This window comes from Onychostruthus taczanowskii, unplaced genomic scaffold, assembly GCF_017590055.1.
Source record: "Onychostruthus taczanowskii isolate IOZ18803 unplaced genomic scaffold, ASM1759005v1 scaffold142, whole genome shotgun sequence".
Classification (NCBI taxonomy): Eukaryota; Metazoa; Chordata; class Aves; order Passeriformes; family Passeridae; genus Onychostruthus; species Onychostruthus taczanowskii.
Genome location: NW_024498597.1, coordinates 666165 through 677931, shown reverse-complemented (window position 1 = coordinate 677931; position 11767 = coordinate 666165). Strand labels below are relative to the sequence as shown.

Genomic DNA, 11767 nt, shown 5'->3' with positions numbered 1-11767 from the left:
GCCCGGCCCATACAAGGCAGAAGAATGCGGCGGGGCCGGGGCCGCGGGGCCGGGACGCCCTTATATAGACGAAAGCGGCGGCCCACGCGTGCCCCCGTCCCGCGGGGCGATGCGCGGCGCCGGGCGGCACCGGGCACTGCGGACCCGGGGCGAAGCCGCGCATCCCGCCCGGGATACGGGGGGAACGCGCCCTGCGGCTGGCACTGCCGGGGCACACGGCGGAGCTCCCTGCAGCAGCTCCGCCTGTGGCGGGGCAGGTCCTCGCTGGTGGGGCTGCTGCAGGACCAGAGGGCCCTGGGGTCCGTGGAGAGGCCAGACAGTGTCCGCAGGCTGCACCGTGGGCGGCAGCGCCAAGGGAACAGTGGGCAGAAGGGTCGAGCAGCCCCTCAAAGGTCTCTAACAAGTGGCCTGGAGCAGAGAACAGCTGAGGAACGGCCCCATTCCCAAGCAGGGATGCAGAGCCTGGAGAAACAGGGTTGGGAAGCTCCTTCACCCGAGGCAGGACTCACACGGATCCTGGGACACCTCTCCAGGGCAGCAGCTCTTGCTCACGTTTCCTTCCCATCAGCAATCCTGAGCCTCAGCACAGTCCTGCAGCCACCAAGAGGAGCTCCTGGTCCTGTGGGGATCCCCCTTGGGAGGGTGATGTCCCTCCAGACATCATCCCAGAGGAGGTTTATCTCTGTTTTGTGGGGTCCCACAGCACCAGGGACAGAATTGAGCCTGCAGAGGAGCAGGAAGGTGGAAGAGGGAGACATGAGGAGTACTTCTGAGAGGGAGTGTTCTTCTGGGGACCCAGCCCTGAGTGAGCAGCCAGAGCAGGACTGCCCAGCTTCAGCATTCCCAGGAGCTCCATCACTGCCCATGGAGACGTGGGAACCTGAGGCTGAGGACCAGACCCTGATCAGAGGGGTCAGCATGGAGCACACAGGCTGCACTTGCAGCAGCACAGATGAAGAACAGAAATGAGCAGTGACACAAATTAATCTTCAGCTGGCATTCTCCTGCAGGGCACCACTGCAAATAAGAGCTAAAAAGCCAAACAAACCTGTTTCAGCTCTGATATAAAAGCAGTGGCTGTGCCCTCTGGCAGGCTGGCCAGACCCTGCCCAAGGCATGGAGCTTGTTCCTACTCCCAGTGACCTGCTCTGCCAGGAGCCTGCCTGACTTGGGGACATCCTACCCGTGTCCCCGTGCTGCTTGGATGAAATCTGCAGGAACATTGCCTCCCCTGGGGAGGCACAGAGGTTCCTGGCCCTTGGTCCTGCCTGCAGCCCCTCTGAAGGACAGGCTGTGGGCTCAGAAGCCAGCAGAATGCAGGAGTAGGGCTGGAAATGCTGCTGGATGCTATGCCAGCATGGAGACAAGCCAGGGAAAGCACAGAACCTTTACCATGCCCGTGAGCTGGACAGGGAGGCCCCAGAAGGTTTGCCTTTTTAATAAAAAATATAAGGAAAGAGGGAAAGGAAAAAAAAAATTTAAAAAAAACCCCAACAACAACAACAAAAACCAAAACAAAACCAAAAACCCAAACCAATCGGGAGTCAGCCAGCCTGAGCTGCCACCCCGTGGCTGGTCCCAGAGTTTTCTGTGCTGGAGAAGCCCAGCCTCAGCAGGGTCCAGGTACTCCCAGGAGCCCAGCAGGAGCAGGACCCAGCTGCAGCCCCTCTGGGGTGGCTGCTGTCCCTCACTGAGCCCTGCTTTCTCGCCACTGGGCAAGTGTCCAGCCAGACCCTGCGAGGGGGGCTGCTGCAGAGGGCCTGCAGGCACATGGCAGCCCCTCCAGGCTTTGCAGCCCCTGCAGCTGAGGCACCTCTGCTGGCCCTTGAGCACCACCCAGCCCTACCTGCCTTCCCTGTCTGTGCCCAGGGCTACCCGTGTCATCCTTCTTCCCTCCTTCCATGTGTCTGCCAACACACATCCCTCACCGGGGCCTGTTTGTGACCTCTGGCACCTCTCCAGCCTCCTCCCTCTGGCTCTTTCAAGCCCAAATTTAATTTGCTTCTCTCTCTCAGCATCAGGCAATGGAAATGCAGTAAAACAAGCTTTTTTTATTTTAAGAGTGTGAATTTTAGGTCAGTTCCCTGACCCAGGTGTTGTCATCACCATGCAGGCGTTTCCATCCCTGTGAAGTGGGGACAGGGACAGGGACACTGTTTCCACTCTCCCCAAGCACCTGAGGAGTGTCTGGGGAGCAAGGCTGGAGCCAGGACACGTCTGGCCTGGCCCTGCCACGGGGGTCAGAGGCAAAGGAGCTGCCAAAGCCACAGCGCTGACCCCACACTGCATGTCCCCTTCCTGGCCATGCTACCAGCCTTCCTGGGCTTGGACCATCCTCTGGCTTCTGGCAAACGCCCAAGGGGCTGGAGATGATCAAAGCCTGATGGCCTTGCAGGAGCAGGGCAAGGCACTTCTCCATAAGTCCACCAGTACCTTGCATAATCTGTATTTAAATTTCACTCCCTGGCTGGAAGTGATCAGAGCTCTGGGACAGGGACTCCTCTCTGTGTTCCCTCTATGCTGACCCCACACAGCCCACGCAGTGTCAGCCTGCACCCACGGGCTCCAGGTCCTGCTGGCAGCAAAGCAGCTGCTGCTGGAGCATTTGGAGCTGCAGCCAGGCTCTGGAGATGCTCAGCACATCGTGTTTGCAGGCCTGTGAGACAACAAGAAATGCAGGACCTTGAGTGGATTGTCTGTAATCCTTCATTTAAGAGAGGGCAAGGTAGGTCATGTCATGTTGAAAAAACTTCATAAAAGCTGATGAATGCTCTTGCCTAAGCTGGTGTCCATTGCTTGGTGCTGCATGAATGGCTTTCTGCTGCTGTGTGGCTCATGGGGAGAGCAGGGATTCAGTTGTGTGGGTATCTGGAGTGTTAAATGTGTGCCCACGTCAGGACCGTGTGTATCCTATGGATTCCCAAACCCCCGGCTGTGTGGAGCCTCCACAGCCTGCCTGAGCACCGGGCTCCCCTGGGGCAGACCCTGCAGGGCCGTGCCCCCTCCCAGCCACCAACACCGGCACTGCTGTCTGGCCCTTTCGCTGGGGAATGGCCCTGCCAGGCCGAGACTTGACCCGACCCCTTCCCTTCCCTCGGCGGGCGGCGCCGGGACGAGCCGCCGCACCCGCAGCACCACGCGGTGGCCAACGGCGGCGCGGCCGGGCGCGGCTCCGTGTGGGGCAAAGCGCTGCGCAGCGACTCCGCCTGGCACGATAAGGTGGGACCGGGGCGGCGGGACCGGAAAGGTCCCTGAGCGGGGGGCCGGGACCCGCCCGGCGCGTGGGCTCCGTCCCGCGGGAGCGCCGGAGCAGCCGCCGTCCCTGAGCGCGGTTGGAGCCCCTGCGGGGACCGCCGGGCGGAGGCCGTGCCGGGGCTCGGCAGCGCCCCGTGCCCGCAGCCCCGGGAGCGGCGGGGCTGTCTGTGGGGTGAATGTCGTGCTGAGCGCGGCCGCCGCAGCGCCGAGCGGAGCCGTGTTCCCCCATCCGCCGGCACATGGCCCGGCCGTGCCCCGCAGGGCCCGGCTCTTTGCTCTTTGGGCGCGGAGCCAAGCGAAACGCGGTGTTGAGACACCTCCGTTACTTTTGGTTTGTGGTTAACGCTCTTCGCGGATGAAATAAAAACTTCCCTTGTATGGTTCAAGGAGCAGCAGAAAGAGCTTTCCGACGCTTCGCCTCCCTTCCCTTCCCTTCCCTTCCCTTCCCCTCCCCTCCCCTCCCCCTCTCGGCCGCCGTAGGGCGCGGCCCCGCCCGTGTCACGTGCCGCGGGGCCGCGCGGCGATTGGCCGTGCTCGCGGGCCGGGCCGGTTCCGGGCCGGGCGGGCGGATCCCGGCGCAGGATCGCGGCGGGTCCCGGCGGAGCGGGATGAGCGGCGGGCGCCGTGCCGGGGCTCGGCAGCGCCCCGTGCCCGCAGCCCCGGGAGCGGCGGGGCTGTCTGTGGGGCGAATGTCGTGCTGAGCGCGGCCGCCGCAGCGCCGAGCGGAGCCGTGTTCCCCCATCCGCCGGCACATGGCCCGGCCGTGCCCCGCAGGGCCCGGCTCTTTGCTCTTTGGGCGCGGAGCCAAGCGAAACGCGGTGTTGAGACACCTCCGTTACTTTTGGTTTGTGGTTAACGCTCTTCGCGGATGAAATAAAAACTTCCCTTGTATGGTTCAAGGAGCAGCAGAAAGAGCTTTCCGAAGTTTCCTGTGCCTGTCTGCCCTGTGCTGCAGGGCTCCTGCCGGTGCCTCCTGCGCTGCCTCCCAGCAGCACAGCCCGGAGCTGCCGCTGGAGCGCTGCCATGCCCGGGCACACGGCGTCTGTCCCGGGCTCTCTGCTCCCTGCGGAGAAGGGAAGGCGTGGGGAAGGAGCACGCACTCTTTCGGTGGGGGACAGACAGCAATCTGTGGTGCTTTTTCCTTACCTGTGGCTCACCGAACTGGTGGGGCTCGTGTGTCCCTGCCCCCTCCTCTGGCAGACGGAGCTGGAATTTCAGAGTCAGCAGGGGAGCGGGGACAGCTGTGCCAATGTTTTGATACAGTAGGAGGTGAATTGAATGCTGAGCTGCCTGACAAGTGCAGTGACCAGAAGAAATGTCTGTTTCTGACACGGATTCACGGCTTCCACGTGGAGCTGAACAGCTGGCACATCCCACAGGCTTTGGGGGATCACAAAGGCTTTGGAGTTTGAGAGGATGCTGGGACAATCCCGGTCCTGGGGAGGCTGGGGAAAAGAGATATGAGCTGAAGTGAATCGTGTTAAAGTGTGAGCCAGCACTGCTAGGCTGCAGTAGCTGCAGGAGTGTGGCCCTTGGACAGAGGAATAAGCACAGCCCTGCTGCTCAGGAAGCACTGGAGTTCTCGTGGCACGAGTGAGGTAAAGCTGTGCTTTGGAGCTGCCCTGAGCCCTGAAAGCTCTTGGGTGTAGGAGGGCCTGGGCCAGTGTGGGTAGAATAGTCTCAAAGCATAAACAGTTCTTTAAACTTTTATTCCAGGGGATTACTGTTGCACCTTTAGTAAATAAGGGGACTAGAGACTTGTTGGCCCATCAGAGGACAAGCTGTGTGTTTAATGTGGAAGCTGAGGAGTACAGGGTGCACAATGTCCCAGGCTGCTGTATCTGTTCTGAGTGCAATATTTTATACTCTGAGTGGGGAACTAATTATTCAGTATGCTGAATTTTCACCTGTTAATTGTGTGGTGCTTTGAAAAAAAGAAACGTAATAAATGCCAACATTTTTCTTGTGCTTTGTCTCCTCAGGACGAGTTTTTAGATGTGATCTACTGGTTCCGGCAGATCATTGCAGTTATTTTGGGAATCATCTGGGGAGTAGTTCCACTGAAGGGATTCGTGGGAATAGCAGTGTAAGGTTTATTTCCTTTTGTGTCTCGTGTACGTTCCCACATTTGGGCTGGCCTGGGAGCCTGTTTGAGGCTGTGCTGTGAACAGGGCTGGCTGAAGGCAGCCTCTGCTCTGTGTCTCACAGCCAGCCTTTCATTCCATTGCTGGTTGCCATGAAATTCATCTAAATCATAACATGTCCATCATTCTCTTTCTCCTGAGCCTGATTAATACTTCTAGACATTATTATTTATTTTGTTATTGAAGGGGGCAATGGCAGAAGAAGGGAGCTAGCATTTCAGTTGACTTGGTGTGTGTCCTGCACGTGTGGAAGAGGCTGGGAGTGTGGTGCCTGCTGTGATCACCAGGAAGGAGTGTCCATGGGGGAAGGTGTGCATGTCCTGGTCTTTGAGCCCTGCTCAGACAGGAGGCTCTGTCAGCAGACAGGGGCAGCTGCTCTGAGAAGAAGAAAAGGTTTGCTCAGAACATGAGAGGCTGCAGGTCCCAAGCAGGCACAGTGGCACTGGCACAGTGGCACCAGCAGAGCTCAGCAGCACTCCTGGCTTCCTGACGTGGCCCTTTCAGCCATGGGGTGTGTGCATTGAATTCCTGGGAGCCAGGTCAGCTCCCCAGAGGTGTCTGAAGGCTACAGTGACTTATAAAGAAAAAATCTTTGTTTGGGCCTGACATGTGCCTGGAAGTGTTCAGGGCCAGCAGAGGTGGGGACACAGTCCTGCTCTCTGCACATCTGCTCTGAGGAGTATCAGTTTGCAAATGTCTCTGCCTAGCCAAGCTCTCAATAATCAAGCTCCAGTCTCACAGCTTTTCTTAGGTAAAATTCAGTTGTCATATTGTCCCTCATCCCGAGTGTTCTGGTTTTGGCAAGAAAGGGGAGGAGTGATGCTCCAGCAGGAACCAGGTTAGCTACAGCAAACAGTTCAATCTGAAGTGTCCCCAGGAACAGTTCATTGTTCTTACTTAGTCACCATTAATTGACAAGGCACCTTCAGGCACCTAAGCCAATTCCTGTGCTAAATGTAAACAGGAAGGATTTGGTGTACAGTGGAAAACCAGAAGTTTCTGGAAGTGTGTGTGTGTTCTCTGTACTGTGCAGTGACACAGCCGCTCCAGCTGCTGCTGGTCACCTGCTTTGTGTGTGTGTTGTCATCCCACCCTTCCCACACAGCCTTCCTTACAGGACACAGACCTGTCCCAGCCCCAAGCTGGGCTGGTGTAAAGCCAAACCTGTCTTAGGACAAACAGAAGGTCATGTTTGTTCTCTCTGCTGCAGCACAGCCTGGAGAGCACTGAGGTGTCTCGGGCTGGACCCTAGTGCTGGGGCTCCAGGGCAGTATTGAGTCTCTGTGGCTCTTATCTCTTCCCTGTTTGGTCCTGGGGTGCTCACAGAGATGTAACCCTGAGATGGAGGTGACAGTTTTCCCTCTCAGCTGCCTGAGAATCAAGAAGCACACACAGGTTCTCTGTGGAGGCAGAACTGCTGTCAGTCTGCAGGAGAACCTGCAGGTTTGCAGATCTGAGGATACTTCCAGCTTTTGACTTCTGCCTCTTGAGCCCTACTAGGAGTAGGTTGTGCCTTGTCAGGTGAACTTCATCCCAACCTGGCAAGCTCACTGGGAGGGGCTCTTTCAAGGGAGTGACTGAGCTGCCTGAGAAGCATTGCAGGAAATGAATTCCTCTTTGCTTCCTCTGAATTCCTCTTTGCTTCCTCTGTGCTGTGTATGGAAGATATTTCACTGCATGGCATGTGGGATACCTACAGCCTGTACCACTGCAATGATGGTTCCTCACCTCTCCCTGCAGATTCTGCCTGATCAATGCTGGTGTTCTGTACCTCTACTTCAGCAGCTTCCAGCAGATAGATGAGGAGGAATATGGTGGGACGTGGGAGCTAACGAAGGAGGGATTCATGACATCTTTTGCACTGTTCCTGGTAATGCATCTTGCTGTCTTTAAGATGATTTGTGAGTTGTGTTGGTGCACTTTCTGGAGACCTGGGAAGAGAGCAGGGGAAGTGGTGAGAGAAGGCAGTTGTGTTAGCTCCAAGTGGCAGTGATTGGGATTGCTGCCTGTGAAACACAGTGCTGACACCTGGGGTTTCTCTGTAGTAAAGGATGCATCAACCACTCCCATCCTGTGTCCCAGATGTCCTGGTGGAGTTCCATTCCATCCCGAACTAATTACACCTGGACTGGTGTTTTGGGTGTCTTTTTTTCCTTACTCCCCTCCCCCAAGTATCTGATCACAGCACTTGATTAGTTGGTGCCTCTAAATCCCTGGAGGGGCTGTGGTGGGATTTTAATGTGGAGAGGCAAGTTGAATGCCACCATTTGGGGCAAGTGGTGACCCTAAAATCTCTCCAAGATCACCTCAAAGCTGGAACTCAGTCCCCTGTTGAGAGCAAGGCCTGGGGCTCGTTTGCTGTGTCTGACACCTCTCCAGAGGCATCCCCAAATAATCTTCCCCTCCTTTCCTCCCCGCAGGTGGTTTGGATTATCTTCTATACTGCCATCCACTATGATTGACACACTCTGCAGTTAAATCAGTCGTCAATAAATAGAGAAGGTTTTAATAAATCCTAGTCTTTAGTGGACTAGTGGCAAAGTGGGGAAGTCAAACCAGCTCTCCCCTGTACCAGTGGTCTGGGTAGCCTGGAGGAACCCCAACTCTTCTGCTGGAGAAGCCTGTCTCAGTTTTATATACCCGTGAATTATTGGAACTATTAAAAAGCCATTGGAATTTTTGGAAGCGGTTCAAGACTGTTCAAATTTGGAACTTTCTGTGACTCTAGCCAGTAACTCTTACCAAACTCCTGTGTGCCGAAGGTTGAATCTGTTAATTTAATGTGTGTATGCCCTTCTGTTTGAAATCTGTCATTAAACCCTGACTTGTCTTCCATGGTTGTCCTTTAGACAAACAGTGTTTCAAAAGCAGCTGTAGGTATGTGGGCAGAAGGCACAGCAGCACCCAGGACACAAGCTGGTGACTGTCCTTAGCATGTTTTTGTAGTAACCAGATCTGATTTGATTAAACAGACTGTGTTGTTACCATTTCTAATATTTTTTTTTTTTTGTTTTACTTGCAAATCAGTTGTTGATCAGATTTTTTAAATGCTTTTTGCTGAAGACAAATTTTTAAGTGATTTTGGCAGTAAGAACTGATTCATTTGGTAAACCAAGATGTATTCAGGAGGCTTAGAAGCTCCACTGCACTCTGCCAGCCTGACTACCAAGTTGCCATCACATACCTCAGAGCTTCGTATTCTCGAAGGAGTCATTCTGGAGATACCCTGTTAAATGTTAGTGTTTCGAATTGGTTTTAAGCTCTTGAATTCAACTGGTCTTTGTTCATAAATGCAGGACACTAAAACACAATTGAGGCAGCTATTATCTTAAATGCAAAAGTACCAACTTGCAAACTGGGCAGAGTACACAACCTGTGGTTTGGGAGGTACTTGATCACTTCATAGCTCAGTCCCTCCCTAGTCATGCCCTTTTTGTGCATCAATGGGGAGTCTCTGCTTTAAGGTATTTTTTAAGAACGTGTCTTTCAGAAATAGTTCTTGGGAAACACGCACAGTCCTCGTTATTGTCACAGGACCTTGTAGTCTTGTTGCCATGTGGTCCTTGCTTCTCTAAACAGCTCAGGCACCCAAAAAGAGTCCTGACCTAATGCTGCCTTATAGTGAGGGGTTGGTAGTTTAGTGTGCTCTTGCTGCAAGCCTGCATTGCCTCCTCTCTGGTGGAAGTGCCACAGCCTGGCTCTCACTGGGAGTGCAAAGCCAGGGATCTCAATCTCCGAGTGCGGAGCCAGGGCGAGCCTCCATTCTTACCAGGGAAAATCTGTCAGTTCTTGGCGAAGAAACAGCCCTGGTTAGTTTAGGTCCTTGGGATGCCAAGGGAAGAGTGCAATAGCAGACAGCTTCTGCTACTTGTGAGTGGCCAATTTAAGTAAATTATCTCAAAAAAAAACTTCTTTATTTTCTCCTCCCCATCCCCGAACTTTTAGTCTGCTACTTTATCTTCCTTTCCTATCAGCTGAAATCATTAACTTCCCATGAGAATTGCATAGCCTGCTAGTTCTAGGTCACCCTTTCCTGCTGGCATCTGTCTGCATCTTAGCTGCTTACAGCCATTAGTAAAACCATTGTATACTTGAAATGCTCCAATAAATGTTGCCTGAATAATCCACTGTGCAGCTTCTGCGTCCTCTGGTCTTTGATGTTTTGTAAAATGGTGGGAGTGTGGGATTCCTTTCAGTGTTGGATTTTTTGGTTAAGTTTTTGAGATTCTTGGGTCTCATGTGCTGCACTTTGAGAAGCATTTGCAGTGGTAGCTAATGCTTAGATTCATGCTTCAGCTAAGCAGGCTGAGCTGTGTTGCCTGTTCAAGCTGTTCTGCTCCTTTAGTGACTGTCCCTGCCCTGTGACACACTGAGCCAGTGCTTCTCCAGAGTGCTTAGTTGTGGTCTGCAGCAGGACCTGGAGCAGTGCTGCACCATGTGCAGAGAGAGTGCACAGCTGCTTCCCTGACCCTTTGCTCTATTCCTTGCTTGCCTGTTCTCCCACAAGCTCAGCTCCTTGGACGGTTCCGTGCAGTTCCAGTGGCTGGAAGCTGAACCTGAGCTGAGGAGGATCATGGCCATGAACAGACATTGGCCTCTGATATCTTTAAGGCTCAGGTTAAAGAGCCTGCACCTGTTGCCCAGCTGCAGGTTTTTTGCTCTTCAGGTTCCTGTTTTAAGGGGTACCTCAGGGTCTAGAAGCTGGTATCCCCTGTGCTGGTCAGCAGGAGAACTAAATCTTTGGTGCCTGCTCATGAAGGAGGGAGTTAATTTTAAGCTCAAGGCAATGTGGCAGCCAGCAGAATGGAGCTGAGCTTCTTGCAAACAATGAGAACTGTAAATACAGGGAGCACTTGCAGAGATTTGAGAGGTTGACACAGGAATGGTCTAGCAGAGAGCATGGTTTGGTGCTGGGAGGACAGGAGAGCAGTGGCTGACAGGAGCAGGGAATGCTGTGGGAGAGCAGGGCTTGGGCAGCACCCCTGCCCTCACAGTTCTGCACTGGCACAACAAGCTTACTCTGCACTCCTTGGTGGGAAAGAGCCAGTGGCTGGTGGGGGTCAGTAGCACCTCAGCTCGGGGAGAAGAATGTCCTTCCTGCACTGGAGAGCTGGGCTGTGGGAGCCCCAGCTGCTGGGGTACAGTTCCAGCAGCAGCTGTATCCTCATGGAGCTGACATGGAGGCTGCACTGCCCACAGTGCAGCTCCCTGCTAAGCTGCAGACCTGCAGAACATCACCTTGGCTTTCAGCAAAGAGTAGCCAGTCCCTGGCAGGAGGGAGAGAGGTCCCCTGGCCTAACCTTGCTGAGAGGTGAGCAGCAAGTGTTTTGTGTGGTGGAACTGGTAAAGGAGTTTCTGGTGTCCTTGGCCTCCAGGCACATAGTGTGCTGAAATTAATGCAAGTTACTGTGGGTGTTAAAGGGAGAAGACTGGGGTGGGTGCCAAGGGGTGTTGGAGGGTGGCTGTGCACCCAGGCATCTGAAGTCTTGCTAATCCCAGCTGTCAGGGCCCAGCTAGACCTGGCACCGAGCAGTGCCTGTTGGGGTGGCAGCACCCTGCAAGGAGCCTCTGTCTTCTTCATGGGGTGTCACCATCTCTGCAGTTCCCCAGGTCGATTTCCAAGCTTGCAAAGACTGTGCTCACAGCTGTTGGCTTTCAGCTGCCCACAGGTATCATGAAGCTTGTAACATTGACACAATATATTAAAATAAACTTCTTTTATAAATCAATTAAACTAGATAAACCAATTAAACCTCAGCCAACATATGAAAACAGATTTGTGCTGTGAAGCAGAATTGGAGCAGCCTGACTGTACGAATTCTCAAGATTTCAGAAGGGTCCCCTGGAATGCACAATCCCAATGCAAGGAGCTGAGGGCTCTCGGCCTCGAGGAGCTTCGTGCTGACCCTCGGGGAGAGTCCCTGACTGCTGGCCTGCACCTCTGAGGAGCGACTCCACTGCCCCCCAGCGTGGCTCCTTCCAGAGCCTGTGGGATGTGATCTGCGGCAGGACAGAGCCACATGAACCTTCCCTTACCGCAGCTCTGACCTGCCCCACCACATCCCCAGGGGCCGGTCGGGCTGGAGCCAGCCGTGACATGACCGAGGGTGGTGGCACGTCACTGGCCAGAGGGGCTGAGGTGGCTGCTCCTGCCGCAGCCAGCTGGTTTGGGTTTGTCTTAAACACCAGAGAGGCAGAGGCAGGGTCGGTGGGTTGATCCTCTGCCAGGCAGTGGGTGGAAGAGGATGCAGTATGGACATAGCTCCTGGCCTCGTTGAAAAGGCAGTGCTGGGGAAGAAACCCCTCCATCTGCTGGGGATGGGGAGACTGGACAGATGCCTGAAAGTGGAGCAGTCTGAGACTTTGGT

At 54.6% G+C, this 11767-nt stretch overlaps 1 protein-coding gene across 1 annotated transcript; it reads left to right on the top strand.

Moving 5' to 3' along the window:
• Nucleotides 1-24: 24 nt before the first annotated feature.
• RAB5IF (RAB5 interacting factor) lies at nucleotides 25-9521 on the top strand. The gene is made up of 5 exons (XM_041398227.1): nucleotides 25-361; nucleotides 3089-3219; nucleotides 5238-5341; nucleotides 7140-7269; nucleotides 7820-9521. Exons 1-5 carry the CDS (start codon nucleotides 25-27, stop codon nucleotides 7859-7861), a joined length of 744 nt encoding a protein of 247 aa, XP_041254161.1. The 3' UTR covers nucleotides 7862-9521.
• Nucleotides 9522-11767: the final 2246 nt, after the last annotated feature.

Excerpts from the sequence above, each read along its gene's own strand:
- RAB5IF (XM_041398227.1), top strand. The coding sequence starts at position 25 with ATGCGGCGGGGCCGGGGCCGCGGGGCCGGGACGCCCTTATATAGACGA. Across the intron at positions 5,342-7,139 it reads GGATTCGTGGGAATAGCAGT|ATTCTGCCTGATCAATGCTG; the intron begins GTAAGGTTTATT and ends CTCTCCCTGCAG. Across the intron at positions 7,270-7,819 it reads CATCTTTTGCACTGTTCCTG|GTGGTTTGGATTATCTTCTA; the intron begins GTAATGCATCTT and ends TCCTCCCCGCAG.